The sequence below is a fragment of the Pleurodeles waltl genome, chromosome 6 (assembly GCF_031143425.1).
Source record: "Pleurodeles waltl isolate 20211129_DDA chromosome 6, aPleWal1.hap1.20221129, whole genome shotgun sequence".
In the NCBI taxonomy this organism is placed as follows: domain Eukaryota; kingdom Metazoa; phylum Chordata; class Amphibia; order Caudata; family Salamandridae; genus Pleurodeles; species Pleurodeles waltl.
Window position 1 is genome coordinate 1094107726 of NC_090445.1, and position 18465 is coordinate 1094126190.

Consider the following 18465-nt stretch of genomic DNA (forward strand, 5'->3'; position numbering starts at 1 on the left):
TTTCTACAATCAACCTTTTTAGGTCTGGTGGCGCACAGCTTTAGTAAACCTTATGCTATCACTTAGTAAAGTAAGTAAGGAGTAAAGGAGGCAGAGTGATATCTTCATTTGCCACCCTCAATGATTGATTTTCAAGTGCATAATTTGTCATTGTTTGGCTGATCTGTCCATCAAGACCATGACATTTTGAGGATAGTTACTGTAGGAAATCTGCTACTTCTGGGGTCACCGCAGATTTATTGCTTTTTGCTGGACCCTATATTTTTTTAGAACTCTGTGCACTTTACCCATGTTATCCAGTAATAAAGTGCCTGTGCTCTCCTTTTTCACATGTTCAAATTGGCATACTCTTAATTGGTATATTTAACATGTCTATAAATCCCTAGTATTTGGTACAAATTGTAGCCAGGCCCTGGTAGATAAATGGCACTAGTGGACTTCAGAAACTATTGTGCCATTCACTAGAGTGATAGTGCAAACTTGGCTTCAGGCCTAATGTTGTAGCCTGAATATAAAAACTGCAAATTATAAATTCCTTTTTAAATATTAAAAAGTCACCTCTCTGTAGGCCTTGTCTCCCACTAGACAGGATGCATGGTATTTAAATGTAGGACATGCAGAAATGTAATGTTAGCATGTCCTTACAGTGAGCAGCACTCAAAATCTATTTTCACTGTGGCAGGTCTAGCAGTCCCATATAGAAAATCAGAGTCTATATTACAATACTGCCAGTTACCATGGGAATAGAACCGAATTGAATGTAACTAAACAACTGTTTGTAATAGTTATTAACAATCCAGTTCAATTCTGAAGTCTGATTGTAATAAGTATTAAGGAAAAATAACTTTTAGAAAATTATCTTTTGTCTGTCTGAAGTTCCTGGAGGCTAATTTTCATTGGCTCTACAGCTTCTCTCAACAAGTAATTAGTTGTGAAAATGTGTGAAATGCATTCCAGGAGTAAACAATAGGCTGACCTGAAAGGGCAGAGATTACTTCTGTGAACATCACAGATTATGTAGGTTAGGGGAAGGTCTGAGTATCCTTTTTTGACACCACAGTGTCAAGTCCTTCTTGACAGGTCTGCTGGTTTCACATCTAACAATTTTTTGTCGTACCAGACGTCTGTCTCTGAGTTTACATATTACCATTTGGCACACTTTAAAGGAATTGATCAGGATGCCAAAACAACTGTAGTGGATCCAGTGTCTGGTTGCTGAAATACTCTGTTTTTGTCCTACCAGACCTCTGTCTCTGGGTTTGTTGTGGTTACAGTGGTTGCCTCAAACTGAATATTAGTGTAAGATGTGGGAGGATCACCATAGTATAATCCTCACACTTGCCCTCAAACCCCAGAGTCTAAGTTTAGAGAGACCGAAGACTTTCACCATCTTGAAAATGCCCAAAGAGTGGGTAAGTGTGCCCAAAGAGTGGGAACTTTTACCCTCTTGGTTAGGATGTGCTCAAGAGTCACCCAACTGCAAAAGCTGCTTCCTGACATTAAGGTGGTACCTCCAGGCATTCACTTCAGAACACTTTCTGGACCTGCGGAAGATCAGCCAGGTAATGGCCCTTGGTCTAAAATGTGTGCTAGGCAATATTTGCTGTGTATGCTATTTAAGGTCAACCCTTACACTACAACCTTCATATTCTGACTCCTTACCACACAATATTTCACTGATGGTACACAGTAACCGTGCTAATGCAGTGTGCCCAGCAAAGAGGCCGTACATCCATCTTCTGTACTGAAGACCAAGATCTTGCTTCGTTATAGGAGAATCTTTAAAATTAATTTTGGGACAACACAAAGACTTGCCCATTATCAACTATTGTCCGTAACAAAAAGCTAGGCCTATTGTTTTTGCCAATACTTGCCTTTATTTAAATATGGACAAACTAATTATTTTGAAGCACACTTTTTAAAAAGATATTGTCTGAAAATCAATGGGTTTCACATGTAATTCAGAACAAAATCTCACTAGTAAACTATTACAATACTTCAGGGAATGGGAAAGTATCCAGGAGCTTTGTTTGTCCTCCACAGCAAGGTACGTATGTTCATACATGGAACTGCTTGCTGATCCAGTGGGGCTTCCTCAATGGCTTAATGCACTGAGGCTCTCTCTGCTGAAAATGGCCACCTGTCTTCCAGCACTCAATTCAGAGTTTTAATGTGTCCTTTAATGCCAGTTCAGCTCACTTGTTGTGAAGCATTGTCAGAATAGCTGCAGAAGGATGCCTTTAGGATGGGCTGGAAGATCTTAGGCTTGAGTTTCTTAATTTGGATATCATGTTGAGGTAGTGAAGCTGCCTTCTATGATGAGTAATGCAGGGGACATCTCTGCACTTTGAAACCCCTTTACTCTTTTTTGGGTACATTTTAACTCAGAGATATACTTTTGTTTGCTAAATAGCGTCTAAAGTTCTCCTGGGCTTTGACTTTTAAATACTTGTGGTCAGTGAAAGAGGATTTATGTATGGATCCACACTTCCCTCAACTGACCTATGCAAATTTGGAAAACAGGGGGAACAATCTCCCTGTAGGGCATGGACTACCACTGCACCCCGTGCCTCCCTGAATTGCAAAGTGATGGGGAAGGGAAGAGTGTTTGTCAGCATACTAACCATGCTGATTTAGTGGGAGACTCATGCACAGTCAAACTTCAGATGACTATATTTTCTCTGAAAACTGTGGACTGATGAAATTGAAGGATACTGTCATTTTGCCAAAACTTCTTGTGTGCTCTTATCCCATCCTCATTTCACTTTTGGTACCTTATAGAAGGCATACAATCTGCGTTAAAAAAAATAAAAAAAAGTACAGGAACTACTGTTTTCCTAAAGTATCCTTCATCAGCATTGCCGAGTGCTGAGGTTGTAGATTACTACAGCTGCCTAGTCTTGATTCCACCACATGCAACTTTCTCACTAGCCTATACCTCCTGTCTCTTTACCTAACTCTTGCAGTTTCTTTTCTCATACCCACTTTCTACCTTTGTCACTTTTTCATAGCCTTCTTTCCTCTTTCTTTCTCCCTTTTCTGACTTTTTCTGTCTTGCTCTGGATCAAAGTCTGATCATGAAAAATAAATTCTGGTCCCCAAAATGAATATCGGTGCCTGTCATCTGGAATCACCTTCACAAAGGACACAATCAATCTGCAGACTAAGAAGTGTAAAACAAATACATTAGGCCTTTTCCATCTATGTACCCAGGATCTGAAACAACATTCCTATATCTATCAGGACCACCCTGCCGCTGCTCCAATTTAGGAAAGAGTTGAAGACTCACCTTTGTAAAGAACACTACATTACAATGTATTAACTGTCCACAATCCAGCTATCTCTCCTATTACCAATAGGCTTTATGCTTGTCTTTGAACTTTTACAGCGCTACTCTGTCTTTTGGCTAAGCTCATGCTATAGAAATTCTAGATACATTCATACATTGACAATGCAAAGGCATTACAAGTGAAGAGATAGTCGTGCTGTGGAGTGGTGTGCTGTTCCACAAGAGAGCTGCTTGAACCCAAAGTTTAGTCCACTGATTCTGGATTGCCAAAAGGATGGAATCTGCAGGAGAATGAAACAAGGCCTTAACTTCCTGAAGGACTGACATTTCCTAAATTTGTTTTAGGAAGAGAGGTTTAGCATGCCTTGTGGTTTCCTCAGAGAAATTTCAGTTTCATTTATTTGTGGATCAGCAAACCCTGCAACTGGTACAAAGCAGGAGTAAAGTGGTCGATATTCCTCAGCTTTAGCAGCAGCCAGATATTAGTGCTCTCAACAAGCTGGAACCTGGATTGGAGACTGGGGACCAGATTTACTAAGATTTTGTGTTGGGGATACATCACTTTTTTGGTGCAGCCCTGACACAAATCTATTTTTGTATTTACACAGCTATGCAAAGCCAAAAAAAAGTAATGCAATGCACGACATAGCACTGCCTTGAGTTACCCAGCCTCAGAGAGCCATAACATGGGTGGAGCATTGATGTTCCCGTGCATCTACAAACATATTTTGATACAAACCTAGATTTATGATAGTACGGAAACCTGGGTTTACAGCAAAATGGCTTGCCTACTCAACCTTTGTGTAACTAGGGAATGGCAAAGCCGGCGGCTAGGATGGCCGCTTCGTGAGAACCTCCAGTGGAATGGGCCCAGTCCTTGCTATTCCAATGGACCCAAGACACTGCACCAGCAAGATCTACATCGAGCTGCAGTCAGCGGTGTGCCGTGATTGACTGGATCCCCGGTGGGCAGCTACTCTGTGCTTCCAGGTGTGTTTCTCGGCTGTTGATGTCTGGTGGCCCAGCCCTCCTCACAGGCCCTGTGGGGACAGGGGCCGCAGGTGAGCCTGAGGCCTCCGGGCCTCACTGGGGTATGGAAACTTCACCACTCTGCCTGCCACCATCTAACTTGGCCAGCCTGAGACCAAACTCCTGTTGTGGGTGGGTGCGGCGTGGGAGCGCCGCCCCCTTGATTATTACCTGCAGCAGGCCCATGTTCGATGCATCGCATCGCCCTACTGGGGTCCACATCGATTGTAATGCTCCCCAGCTCAATGACCCACATTGCCACTTTGAGGTATGTTGGGGCCTGCAAAGGTGAAATAAAAAGTGTGCTGGAGGCTGTTACCTATGCAGCGTATACTGCCTCCTGTTGCCACTATCACCATCTGCCTCCAGGGTGGCTTTGTCTCATGTACTAGCACTACTTCATGGCTGGGGGATGGGTCCCTCCCACCTTTGGTGATGCCCACCACCATCTGCACCTCCTAACCGCCCATACTTCATGTTGTTCAGCGGGACTATGTGAACTTGGGAGGCCTGGATTATTGTGGTCGCGACCCGTGCCGCTCTGGCCCTGCATGCAGCCTTTATCACTTCAGGTGCCAACGCCCCTTATCAGGGTCAGGACCCGAACCCACTGTTACACATCCCAGCTGGGGCATGGTGTCATCTGGTGACTCTTCTGCGTGGTAGATCTCAGCTCTGTACCTGTCCACCATTAACAGTTTTTGCTCCCCATCTACCTAGGCAGGGACCTCACTTTAGCCTGGAATCTTGTGGGACAAGTCGCCCTCTCTGCTGTCACTCTGCGAACGGACGCACCCCGGAGGACCTGGTAACACTCAATGCCCAGTCATGATCCGTGGTGACAACTGACAGTGCAAACTCCTTTTTTCGATAACCAAGGTCACGGAGACAATGGTTGCTGCCCCCGAGATGGACCCAGGTCCCGCTGCTGCTGCAGAGAGCACCCCACTCACCGGAACGGATGCCATCACAGCGGAACTCCGCACAGGATTCTGCACCATAGACAATAGATAAGACACCCTGGTCGGCCGCTCGGACCGCAGAGGGGAGAGACTGTACAGGTACCAAACCAGATTAGAGGTGGAGGAGGAGCAAATCGCAGGTGTAGAGGACACCGGTGCATCAGTGACTAAAAGAATAGTCAAACTTTAAAAAACTGCTTAAAACAGAGGCTGTAAAAAACGAAGATTTGGAGGCCTGTGGGCGAAGCAATAATATGCGCATAATAAGGGTGGCAAAGTCCACAGCACTGGTGCCTAGACCTCTTTGTGGAATGCTTACTTATGGACCTCTTCGACTGCCAGTGCTTCACACCCACCTTCGTGGCCGAACATACCCACTGATCTCTGACCCCCACTCCCTCCCGGAGCTGAACCAATAAGGATCGTGGCCAGACTACTGAATTTCCAGGACCGGATATTGTGCTCCATATGTTTAGGGGAACATGGCCCATTGCGGTGGCATGGTGCTGCCATTTCGATTGTTCCAGACTGCAACGTGGCGGTGCAGGAGGCCCGACATAGGTTTATAGATGCCAAGGTGGTCTTGCAGAGACTGGTACTCCGTTACAGCATGTTTTATCTGACTTGTCTGTGGGTAGATGCCCACAGCAGGGCATGTTTCTTTGACACACCTGTTAATGCCCCGAACTAGTGCAAGCATTACTCGAGGCCAGCCTCCTTGCCGCAACATTCAACTTCTGACCTCTCCCAGCCTGACTATGGCCCTGCCTCCAGCACGGAGCTGTTCCTGCCAGACTGAGGAGCAGCTTGACATGACATTGAAACCTCCGGCGTCCTGGGTGGTGAACCATGGACTTATGTTGTGAGTACGATTTGTATTTCCTGTTCTCTGATCTCCCACACAACTGCTACAGCTTGGTCCATACATATACTTCTGGCATTATAATGCTCCTGGGCCTGCTGTGCCAGGACGTTGCTGCTACCAGTGGTAGACACACCTTCTTGGATTGTTTTGTTCTTATGTTGTGTTGGGGTATTGCATGCAGAGAACTGCTAGGCTATTTTTCGTCAGGTCTGGGAGGGGGCTGGTGAGTTGGGAGTTTTGCGTTTTGTATACTTTTGATTGTTATTTATCTGCCGTCGCACACACTACACGTCATGGTGCACATCTCACACCACTTAATTTTAAACCAATCTGCTTATGATGGCACAACATGACCATAGTCTCCCGTTTCTAGACATTACATTACTCTCTTGGAACATATGCGACCTAAATTACTGCCATAAAGGTAGGCAAGTACTACACTATCTCACTAGACATAATGTGATGGAGTAATTCATTCAGTAGACCCACCTATCCCCTGCTAAACTCACTCCTTTGCATCCACATGGGAGTCAGACCACTATTTCTCCTGTTACAGCTCCTGTTCCTGTGGGGTCAGCATTCTCATACAAAGGAGCCTCCCATTCCATTAATCTTCGACCATAGTAGACAATGGCAGCAGGTATGTCCTAACTGCTGGGACACTGGCAGAACACCGGTTCTTCTTGGCCAATATATACGCTCCTAACGTGGGCCCCCAAGATTTTTATGCACTCTGATGGTGCATATTGGTTGCATGGAATACGATCATATCCTTCTGAGGGATGATGTTAACCTCCTCTTGGATCCTCATTTACATTCCACTGCCTCAAACCTAACAACTAAGCCCAAATCAGTGCAAATAGTCAGTGACATATGTAACACTTTTGTAGTTCTTGACCCTTGATGCCTGCTCTGTGCTGATACCCCAGCCAACACACACCAGTGTACCCCTATTGACGCTTGATCTTGCTTCGATTACTGGCTGCTATCTTCTACATGGCTGAAGAGTGTCACCCACCTGGCCCGTACACTCTCTAACCATGTCCGGTGACCCTCTCTCTCTGACTACCGTATGGCAGTGGCGTAGAAAGGCTGTGGTGATTCCAGGACATGGCCCTGCAAGACAACCTTTTCTGCTCCAAACTTCGATTGGGGATTGTTGAGTATTTTTAATTCAATGCCAGTTCCATAACCACCCAATCTACACGGTGTAAAAGCCTTTAAGACGTACACTTATGGTGTATGTATTTCCAAACAAGTGGGTGTCTTACGCGATCTTCGTTTCCATCTGGCGTGATTGGAGGCACGATCAATAGAGATAGATAAGCATACCCCATTGCACTGTGGCTCATCCTTGGCCACGTAGCCCACCTTTCTGTTGGCCGAATATCGGGACCTGGCGGAACATGAGTCCCTCTTCCTAAGGAAATAAGCCAGGGCTCACAGATATGGCGAGGGCGAGAGACTTGGGCGCACCCTGGCTAGACTTTTGCTGCTGCCCCAGGGGTTGCTCATACATTCCTGATTTACTGCTACCAGCAGCACTAATGTCAAGTACAGTGAAGACTTTCTGGCCACTCTTTTGTGATATTACACACAATTATACTCCTACATGCTGCCCGGCAACAATACCTCCCTTGTCTCCTACCTAGAGGATTTGGCTATGGTTTGGACCATTAGGGCTCACCATCAATTCCTGGATGAACTTTTATGCTGCAACAAGATATTTCAGGCCATAGACTTTTTGGTGGGAACTAAGGCCCCCAGCCTGGATGGTTTCACTGGTATCTGTAACAATTTAATGCCCTCCATCTTTTGCCAATGTACACTGAGGGAATATTGCCTCCCACGCTACTCAAAGTAGTCATTACCTTCCTACTAAAATCTGGCAAGGACCCTTGCAAATGAAGCTCCTATCGGCTCCTTTCACTTTAAAATTTTGATAACAAGATCTTCGCCAAGGTCTCTCCAACCGGATTTCCCTCCTTATGGGACAAATCATCTCGTTGGTGCACTCTGAATTTGTCCCTCACGGCTCAACCTCCCTCAACCAGTACACCATCTTCTTGGTCTTCAATTGTATATCACCTGACACCACCCCTGCAGCACTGGCATTACTTAATGCTTAAAAAGCTTTTGATTCTCTGGAAAGGCCATTCTTGCATGCCACTCTTGCTAAACTGGGCACACCATCCAACTTTACCTCCATGATTAAGCTTTCATACTACCTCCCCGCAGCCTGCATTTGCTCCAACGGCTCCCTGACTCAAACAATCAGTCAATCAGCATTTATAAAGCACAACTAATCACCTGGGGGGGTCTCAAGGCTCTAGCTGGGGGCCGAGGGTCTGATTGAGCCCTTTATATTCACTAGAGGCACCAGACCGACATGCCCAATTTCTCCCTTTGTTTTTATAATTGCACTTTGGTCCGTCACCACCAAGAATGACAGACACCGCGGACTACAGTTCCACAACAGCCTCCTATTTATTTTCCTATATGCTGACGAAACCCCGCTGAAAATCTCTAGCTGATCCTATGAGAAATCACTTTCACTTTGGGGCGCTTATGGACCAAGGCATCAATTGGTCCAAGTCCGAGGTGTTCCAGCTTACCAACTCCACCACCTCGATCCATTAAGAATTTCCTCTATGTTGGTATCCAGGCCTGTGAAATATCTAGTCATTATGCTCCATTGGAATAAGGAGCAGGTACTCAGACTCAATTACGCCCCCACCATTAAAAAACTGGCATCCCAAATCGACTACTGGCTATGTCTCCCCCTTTCAATGGCGGGAGTATCACTATAATAAAGATGATTATACTCCAGCAATTTCTATACCCATTTCTCCATATCCCGATTCTGCTCACCACTTTTTTTTCACCACATTGCGCACCGTTCTTTTGAAACTTATTTGGGCACATCATCGCCCACAGGTGGGTTGGGATGCGCTGGGGCAGTCATTGGAGGGTACGGAGTGCCTCACATGCAACTTTATAATCTGGTGGCCCAGCGGCAGTGTTCTCACCATTGGTTTCACCCAGACACCCAGATCCCCTATCCAAAACATGAGGCTGATCTAGCATTTTCCACCCCACTTGCATCCCTACTCCCCACTGGATATCCCTTAGACACTGTGGCCATCCAACTCCTCTCAACCACTAGTTGAGCCTGGAAAAAGCTAACGCACCTAGTAGCGTGGACTCTTTTATACTCTCTGCTGTTACCACTGCCATCCAACCCTTGGTTGCCCATAACTGTTGAACTGTGCACCCTTCAAAAACACTTACTACACACCTTTGCTGACATCTTTCCCGTGAGTCATCTTGTGTATGTCACTGATGAGGCCCATTTCTATGCGATCACTCGGATGGATCGATTCATCCTGCGGTGCATCAAAAGTGCACTCCGTGCTGTGATCGGACCTATCCTCTGGCCCTGCCCGAGTTTCTTCCCTTGACTTCACTAAGAGAAAACGAGAGTGGACACCGTTTGGTGTCCAAACTTTACCATATGTGCATTGCACTACTCCCCCCTTGTGACTGTAAACTCTGAAAGGCTTGGGAATCTGACTTAGGGCATTCACTCAGTGTTAAAGTATAGGCTGCCTGCTGCCCACAGACGCACCTTGTCTCACCCAATTAACACCATAAACTTTTACTCTTTAAATTTGTTTGCTGAATGTATTCTATGCCCAGCTTCCTTGCGCACCTAGACCATTCAGAATCCCCCGCTTGCCCACGCTGCTCCAATCTCATGACGGATTTTGCTCACCTATCTTGGACATGTCCGACAATTTCATCCTACTAGCAATCCGTTTATGATATGTTAGTCCAAATGAGAGAATTATACACCACACATCAACCCCCACCTCTCACCTTAAAAACATTAGGCTTCCGCTCCATAACTATCTGTCACTGGTGACACATCCTGGCTCAACCCCTAACTTCCCCCCTTTACTCCTTGCAATAGCTCCCTCACTTCTCCTCATTTCCATGACCTCATTTTCTAAACAGTCTAGTACGTTACATGTTACCACCCTCCTGCCATTTACACCAGAATCTCTTTGGGTACACCTACCTCCCCCCCATGGTATGTGTAGCAGGTACCAATATGCTTATGTTGTCTGATCCACATTTATTTATTCACCTATACTTACTGAAAAGCACAACTGCACTAAATGTTTTTTGTATCATGCTTGTTGTCTGAAAATTCATAAATAAAGCATTAAAAAAACACTTTGGTGTAACGAGAGATATCATTTTACTTCTCCTTATGACTGCTTTGCATGTTTGATGCATTCTGCAGTACACACACAAAAAGGAATTACCCTCTAAGAATAGGTTTTTGTGCAGGAAGGTATGCCTTCCTGGTCAAACTATCCAGCACCCAATGCAGGCACCTTAGCACCATGGTGCAAGGATGCCTGCATTGACGCTAGACAGCCACAAGTGTGCCAGCGCAAGGAGAGAGGTGATTAACACCAAATCATTGGAAAAATGGAGCAGTTCAGTCCTCTTCAGTTCATGCAATGCAGCACAGCAACCTACCTTGCTGCACATCATTGCATAAACTGTTGGGCCCATATTTATACTTTTTGACACAAACCAGCGCCGGTTTGCGTAATTTTTTTTACCGCCGGCTAATGCCATTCCTACGCGCCATGCGGCCGCCTTATTTAAGGAATTACATTAGCCGGCGCTGCGGACTGGTCAGAGTAAAAAAAAAAGATTCAAACCAGGCAGCGCCGGCGTAGGGGAAAATGGGGGTTGTGCGTCAAAAAATGGTGCAAGTCAGGTTTGAGGGAAAAATCATGCCTCAAACCGGACTTGTGCCATTTTTTGATGCACAACCCCCATTGAAATGACTCCTGTCTTATCAAAGACAGGAGTCATACCCCCTTGCCCAATGGCCATGCCCAGGTGACTTCTGTCCCCTGGGCATGGTCATTGGGCACAGTGTCATGTAGGGGAGGCCCAAATTAGGCCCGCATGCCACTTTAAAAAATAAATACTTACCTCAACTTACCTGTACTAACCTGGGATGGGTCCCCCCATCCATGGGTGTCCTCCAGGGGTGGGCGAGGGTGTCCCTGGGGGCAGGGAAGGGCGCCTCTGGACTCCTTCTATGGTCAGAGACCATGGAAGTGAGCCCACAGGTCCCTTAACGCCTGAGCTGACCGAGGCATTAAAAAACGGCGCACATCAGGCTGTGCGCTGTTTTTCAAGGCCCGCCCCCTCCTGTGCGTCAAAATGACACTGGAGTATAAATAAGGTGCACAGGCCTTAAAGTCATTTTTTGGGCGGGAACGCCTACCTTGCATGTCATTAACGCAAGGCAGTTTCCCGCATCCAAAAAATGACGCACACAAAGGAATTTTGACGTCCGCGGGCGTCAAAGTTTAAATATGGTGCACGGTTTGCACGGAATGTGCGTCAAAATTTTTTGATGCACATTCTGCGCAAACAGAGTATAAATATGCCCCCTAATTTGTTAAGATTGTTTAATTTTCTGAGCAGTCACAGACCCCCTGAGGAGGCTTCGCAGACCCCCATTGGTCCTCGGACCACATGTTGGGAACCACTGTTTTAATGCATGAAAACCTAATGACAGATTGATGCAGGACAAAAAGATGCCTAAATGAAAGATGGATGTTGAATGAATGTTTTGATAAATGGATAATTGAATGAGAAAGTCATGGTGGAAGAATGATTTAGAGATGGCTGTTGGTTTAAAAAGAATGGCAAATTGAATGAGAAATGGCTGAATGTTTAGATAAATGTACATCTAAAAAAGCAACATGAATGAATGCAACAACATCCGCCACCACACAGTCTTGCCTGGTTTAAACTCTGGCAGATTAGTTACTCAATTACAAACATAACAGATATCCCAACTTTCTTCAATACTCGTAATAATGTGAAAGAGCGATCCAGCATCTTTGTAATGGAGTAACCCATCCTCCAAACTACTTCAGTCCCTAAATTATGACATGCAAATGTGTAGCCTCATTTAAAAATTGGTTTCCTATAACTAGAATGTTCCTGCTAGAGAGATGAAGTACGATTGGCTCTTTAGGATCAGAATGAGGAGGGCTTTTGGTACACACCACCTCTACTTCTGAGTTGGACTTAGGGAAAATTAATGCCAGTGGATAACAACTAACATAGGTGTCTAGGACAGTTGGTCCCAAATTGAAAATAAAAAACATAGCACCTTCTCACATGGGCAGTCGAATACTACCTCCATCACAGAAACAGCATATCCAGCTCTATCCTAGTCTACCAGTCGGACGCCTAGGATTTGCCTGCTGTTAACACTTGGCCCAGGGATCTGCACACACATGGCTGTGACATCATTGCAATTTCTTCAGTGGGGCTGACTGAATTTGGAGAGTAAGGCCTGTTGGATTGCTCGACTACTGTGAGCCCCTTTCAATACACTCATATTTTCCAACTCTTTGAGTGTGCTCCGGCCATGGTTTTGGTAGTTAGCCCTGCTTAGCAAAAACAATTAGTAGATAAATAAATCTCGCTGCTGAACTTAAATCTGAATGGCATGAAATTCCAAACATATGCAGTAGTAGAAGCAAGTGGGAGCAGACATCAGCATGTATGTGTCCCACCCAAGGATAATATTGCTCAACTATGGACTATTACCTCCTCAACAGCATCTATGCGACGGTGAAGAGTCCTGTGTTCACTGCACCAGTTGCTTCTCGCCATGTTCTCAGGCCGACTAACGACAGGCTCTGCGTCTACTGAAAGAAAACGTTAGATTATTCCAGAGTGTTCATTGACATGCTCCTAGCACTGAGTTAGATTGCTAGGTGGTTGTGCCCTTCTAAACTAGAATCAACCAGATGGCTCTCACTCCAATTGAAATTAGATTAAGCTACATGACCTTGTTCTTAATGAAGATCAAATAAACATGGCAGTTTAGGTTGAAAAGAGGAACACTCACACACACATGCCATTCTGTCCACTTCACAACCCGCTATCGCATCAAGGTCTTTAGTACTGCTCTGTAGCATGGATCATCTAAAATACTTCAAACGGTGATAGGACAAGCCTTCAACTAGCCACCCGACTCAGCCGCTGAAAGGCATCTAAGAACAATGTCAGTCCAATCTTTTATACTCTTTCATTTTTCTACTACCTCTCTTAACAAACATTGACCCGGATTATGACTAGAGGGGTAAATTCCAGTCCCTACACAAACAAGAATTCACGAAAGGTCCACTAATTAGAGCTGTGCACTATTGATAAATAAACAGTGTGATTGTGATCATGTTGTGGTCATAAAAACATTATAGATCACACAAAAACTTAAGCAATCCAAGTTATAGACTAATCTTATTTTAAAAGACAAAAACAGTAGAGGGGATACACTCAGTTTAAGACTGTAATGCAAACATTTTTTGAAATTCATAACAGCTGGGAGAAAACATGAAATGCCAAAAGATTACAGTGGACAATCTACCATCAGTAAAGACAAAAATGCTGGTCGACAATTTCTCAACTATGATTTCCTCAAAATCGAGCACAAATATTTCTTCCTCAGAGTCTGGTAAAACTTGCAAAAGAATACATTTTCACAATTGACTATCTAGATACGAGGTCACAAGAGCAGTCTGAAGCAGATACCTTGGGGCGAAACATGCAGAGAAATTCACAGACTCTTAAGAACCCAAGTTTAAATCTTATGAAAAGTACTCACTTTTTTGCGTAGCAAACATGCCTAAAATCCTTTTTCAATTGCAAAGCAGTAGTTATGGGAATGGTAGTCCTCACTGTAGATTTCATCATTTTATTTCTTTACTCTCAGAAGTAAAAAAAAAATAACAAGGCAACTAGTAGATATTATTGAAAGTCTAGATAATAGCTGTATATTCCAGCTAAGATATAGTGCGTTTAAAGGATTATTCAGTTAAGCGTATCATAGTATGAGCTTTGCATCAGGGTAAAGCAAGAACATCCTTGAGAATGAATCTGGTAAAAGTTTTTTATGAGTCAGAAGGCAGGAATAGCTACAGTGCTCAGTGTGCGCCCAGGGTTGTATCTGCCACAATAAAGGCCTGTTCTACAATAATGATTGCACCACCCCCGTTTTGCTCTGACAGATTTCGCAGGCTAAAAAAATTATGACATTTATCATTGGAAAAAGCCTTTAAAAAGCCAAAACATGCAGATTTCTTACGATATTCACCGAATCTACATGCTATGCCTCATTTCCAAGATTTGAAAGGGTGGTTGTTGCAACTGAAAATCTACAACAATTGAAGTTTTACGTAGGGAATTTACTGCACTGAGAGCCAAATGTGCTAACATTAGGAATACCGGTTTCCTAATTGCAATTGTCTCCGAATTGTAATTAGGAAGTCGGTATTCCTTATATATGAAATTCTTTTTGAGTTTCATTAGCAATTCCTAGTGTAAAGCAAATAGACCTACCTCATGCATTTTAATGAGGTAGTTCATATGTGCGACCCATTAGAAATCGCAGACATCACAGAGATGGTGGCCCTGCTGTGGTCAGCAGACCACAATGCCAGTGATTGGTTTTTAATAAAGCATTTTTTTCCAAACACAACATGTTTTCCTGAAAGGAAAATGGAATGCATTTAAAAAGAAAAAACTTAAAAATTTCATTTTTATTTTTTAGGAGTAGGCAGTGGTCCATGGGCGCAGGAGACACAATTCTGGGGCGGACAGCGACAGCCTTGGGGACTTCTCAATTGACCATATACAAATCGTCCATTGTTTGCAAAATGCAGGCTCTGATAAATGTACACAATCATATAATAATAATAATAATAAACACAAGCTTTATTTGGTCATAAATAACCATCAAAGCAGTACAAACCACAATAATCCAAAGATTACAAATTAGATTAAAAAATAAATAAGAAGAATTAAAAACATCATTCAATATTTACAATAAAGTAAAAATCTTTCATTTCTTATCCTATAGCATACATATTTACAAATTACCATGTTTTTAAAAGACAAGTACGTATATGCCATGCGGCCACAAGGAACGTGCTACCGGCATGAATCAAAGCAGTCGAACTATCACTCACTCTTCAAAATCCTTAAGGCGATAACAAATTGTCTTATGCCCAAATTCCAACAAACTGGACGAATCCACTTGCGCCAGGGAAGAGCATACACTGGGCAAAAAAACATAAAATATATGACAGATTCAAGAGCAGCATTACAGCCAGGGCATAAATTAGATATTAGTGTTGATCTCCAACTACCAGTAAAAGACAATAAAGGTAAACACCCGAAGCGAAAACAGGTGCACAAGCTCTTACCCAAAGAGCCAGAAATAAGATCTAGGTAAGATTCAAACTGGGGATAAAACTTAAAATCAAGAAATTGGTTAGTCAATTGTCCATATGGTGTACAAAGAAGATAATTATTTCTAACATAGGACCAGTAAACTGATTTCAGAAACTGTTTCTGGGCCTTTCCTAAATTCTGTGGATTCTCCCAGTAAGTCCCAAGTCCCAAAGTACGAAACCAATTTGACACATACCTGAGCCATGGTATAGAGGCTGCATTGGGTCTTTTTAAAATATCAAGAAGAGAATCCCTATAAATAGTAAGCTCTGGTGTAGTCCAGATCCTTACCCAAAAAGAGTAAGGGTCTCAGAGCTATTATGTCAGAAATACGCTAAAAACCAAGATCCCCAAAAAACGGAATCAAGGGTATGCTGCGTGGACACGCAAGTAATGCTCACCAAGCAAAGAAAGGTAGGAGGGATAAAAGGAGGAACATACCTTTTGTGCCCCGCACTGATCATGCCTCTCACCTCATGCAAATTGAAACCGCACTAGAGATATCAAAAGCAATCAAGTACAATAATTGTAAATTGTGCTCTGAAACCGTAGTTCTAATAACACTTCTGCTCCTCTGTGCAATCGTGGGCCGGTCAGCTCCACATCAGTAAAAACTGGGAGCATTTAGACTGATGAAGCTCTTGGTGTTACAGACTATTTAATACATGGGCAAGGTAGGTTTCTACTTCCAAAAAATGGCTATAACTCCATAAATTTGGCACAAGACGGGTCTAGCAACAAAGTATATATATGGAGTTAGTTTTGCACCGAATTGGAGTTTTAAAAAAAATTACACTAATTCAGTGCAAACAGAGTATAAATATGGTCCTTAGCGTCAAACGATTACGCTAATCTGGTTAGAGTCATTTATTTTGACTCTAACCTGCCTAACGTCATTTTTTTTACGCTAGCCTACACTTTGCACCGGCTTGCACCATTCCATAAATATGGTGCACAGCTGGTGCTAAAAAATGGTGCAAGCTGGTGCAAAACCTTTTGGACAAAACTGCGTTAGTGCAGTTCTGCACCAAAAATTATAAATAAGGACCTAAGTGCGCATGTCTGTTGGGCTAGCCCAAGCGGCCAGCTAAACCGTCATGCGCACTTATGGTGCACATTCCACTCCTCCTCCATGTGACACAGCCCAGCCTACCCAGCCCTAACGTGGCTCTGCACTGAAAAGAAAATGATATTAACATTGTGTCATCATTTTATTTTTTCTTTTATGCACTGCTCAGAGCAGTAGGGGAACGCTCCTCACCCTTAGCGGAGGAGCCGCTGCTGGATGTACAAGGAACTTTTAGGTGCTTTTAAAACTGCTGCACAAAGGAAGTAATGAATACAAAAAATGCATCTGTTTCTAGATGCCCCAGCTGGAGAAGTGCCTTTCTGCTGGCCCAGGTCTGCGGATTCCTGGGAATGTGTCACCGACCCTTAGAGGGCCTTAGACCACAGGTTGGGAACTGCTGCACTAAGGTTTTAAGTGGCTTGTGGGTAAGTTGATGGTGTGGTATTATATGGGCTATTGTACCCCTTGGCGTAGTTGATAAGGATACTGCAAGTCATCTTGGAGTTCCATAATTTATAAACAGACATCGGCAAAGCCAATAGGTCTCACCTATGAAGAGCTATTGGCTTTGCTAGCGTGTTTTGGCCATGTTGTAAACTAGCATGGCTGCTGTTCAGCGTGGCTATACGTTAATGGCATAAGGAGAATGGCATGTCCTAAAGTGTTGTTGATTGATGTGGCATAGAGTGTCAAGGAGTGAGTAGAGTGTCATAGAGTGGAGTAATGTCAGAATGGAGTACAGTGGAGAGGAATAAAGAAGAATGCAGTGGCATAGAGTGGAGTAAAGTAATGTAGAGTGCCATAGAGAGAGTTGAATAGGGTGTCGTTGAGCATAGCACATTGTGGTATAGTGCGGTGGCATGGAGAGTCATAGAGTGGAGTAGAGAATCGTAGATTGAAGTGGAATAAAATATCATGGACTGGAATAGAGTGGAGTAGTATGTCATAGAGTGGAGTAAAGTGGCATGGAGTGGTGTAAAGGCAATTGTGTTCTTTTGCTTGTTGCTATATTTAGGTGTTAAGCTGGTACTAATGAGGTAGAACCTAAGCCCGGAGAGTGTTAACAAGTGTAAAAATGACAAAATAATGAAATACTATCACAAAATGTGTCATATTATGTTGCATAATTTGCCTCTTCCGCCTGAATAACTTAGTCAATCCTGCCACATAATTTGGGCTTCCCTTGCTGCATAATTCTACTGGCCCTATCACCAATGTATCCTTATGTAACTGTTATTCTTTACTTGCCATTTTTTCTGTCTCTACTCATAAAAAATGGAAATTAATAAAAACAATTATAATACAAGTCAAACGAGAATGTTAAATACAGAAAAGATAATATTCTTCAATATGCTTAAGTACGTGACAATACCAACAACATAATGATGCTAGGCAAATTGCCTAAAATGAAAAGGGCTTCTCCCTGTTAGCCACATTGTAATCCAACCCTTTATTACTTAGATAAAAAACATTTGGCCCATTCATAAAGGTAAACTTAGTGGTGGTCTAAATTTAGACCAAACCTCTAATGTTACGATTTTTGGGAATTTACAAAGGGCATTTACAAGTATTATCTTTATGTCTGCACTTGGGGCGGATCTCCTTTACGGGTAAATGTTAAAAAGAGATACCCTTCTAGTAGCTAAATTCTATGGTGTGAAAAGATAAAATCTTGACTTTTCAGGTTTCAGTAAATGGTGTGATCCTAGGCAACTACAAATACTCAGGACACAAGCCCTAAAAAAAAAAGAAGTGGGGGGACTAACCAAGTTAGGCAGTATGCAAGTGACATGACAATGCATGACATCATGGTTTGTGACATTGCACTTGGCATCACACCCCATGGCCTCAAAGAAAGTGGCATCAGATCTTAACACCTCAAGACAATTGTTTAGCAGGTCTA

The 18465-nt window shown here is 43.5% G+C and overlaps 1 protein-coding gene across 3 annotated transcripts in view; it reads right to left on the minus strand.

The window, feature by feature from the left end:
• PLAC9 (placenta associated 9) overlaps positions 1–18465 on the minus strand; it is a 97737-nt gene that overhangs the window by 19101 nt on the left and 60171 nt on the right. For 2 of the 3 annotated variants that reach the window (XM_069240191.1, XM_069240188.1), the window contains exon 2: positions 12806–12906. In XM_069240191.1, coding sequence (XP_069096292.1) covers positions 12806–12906 — 101 coding nt within the window. The remainder of the gene's footprint in view (positions 1–12805; positions 12907–18465) is intronic. The other variant, XM_069240189.1, reaches the window with a different exon arrangement.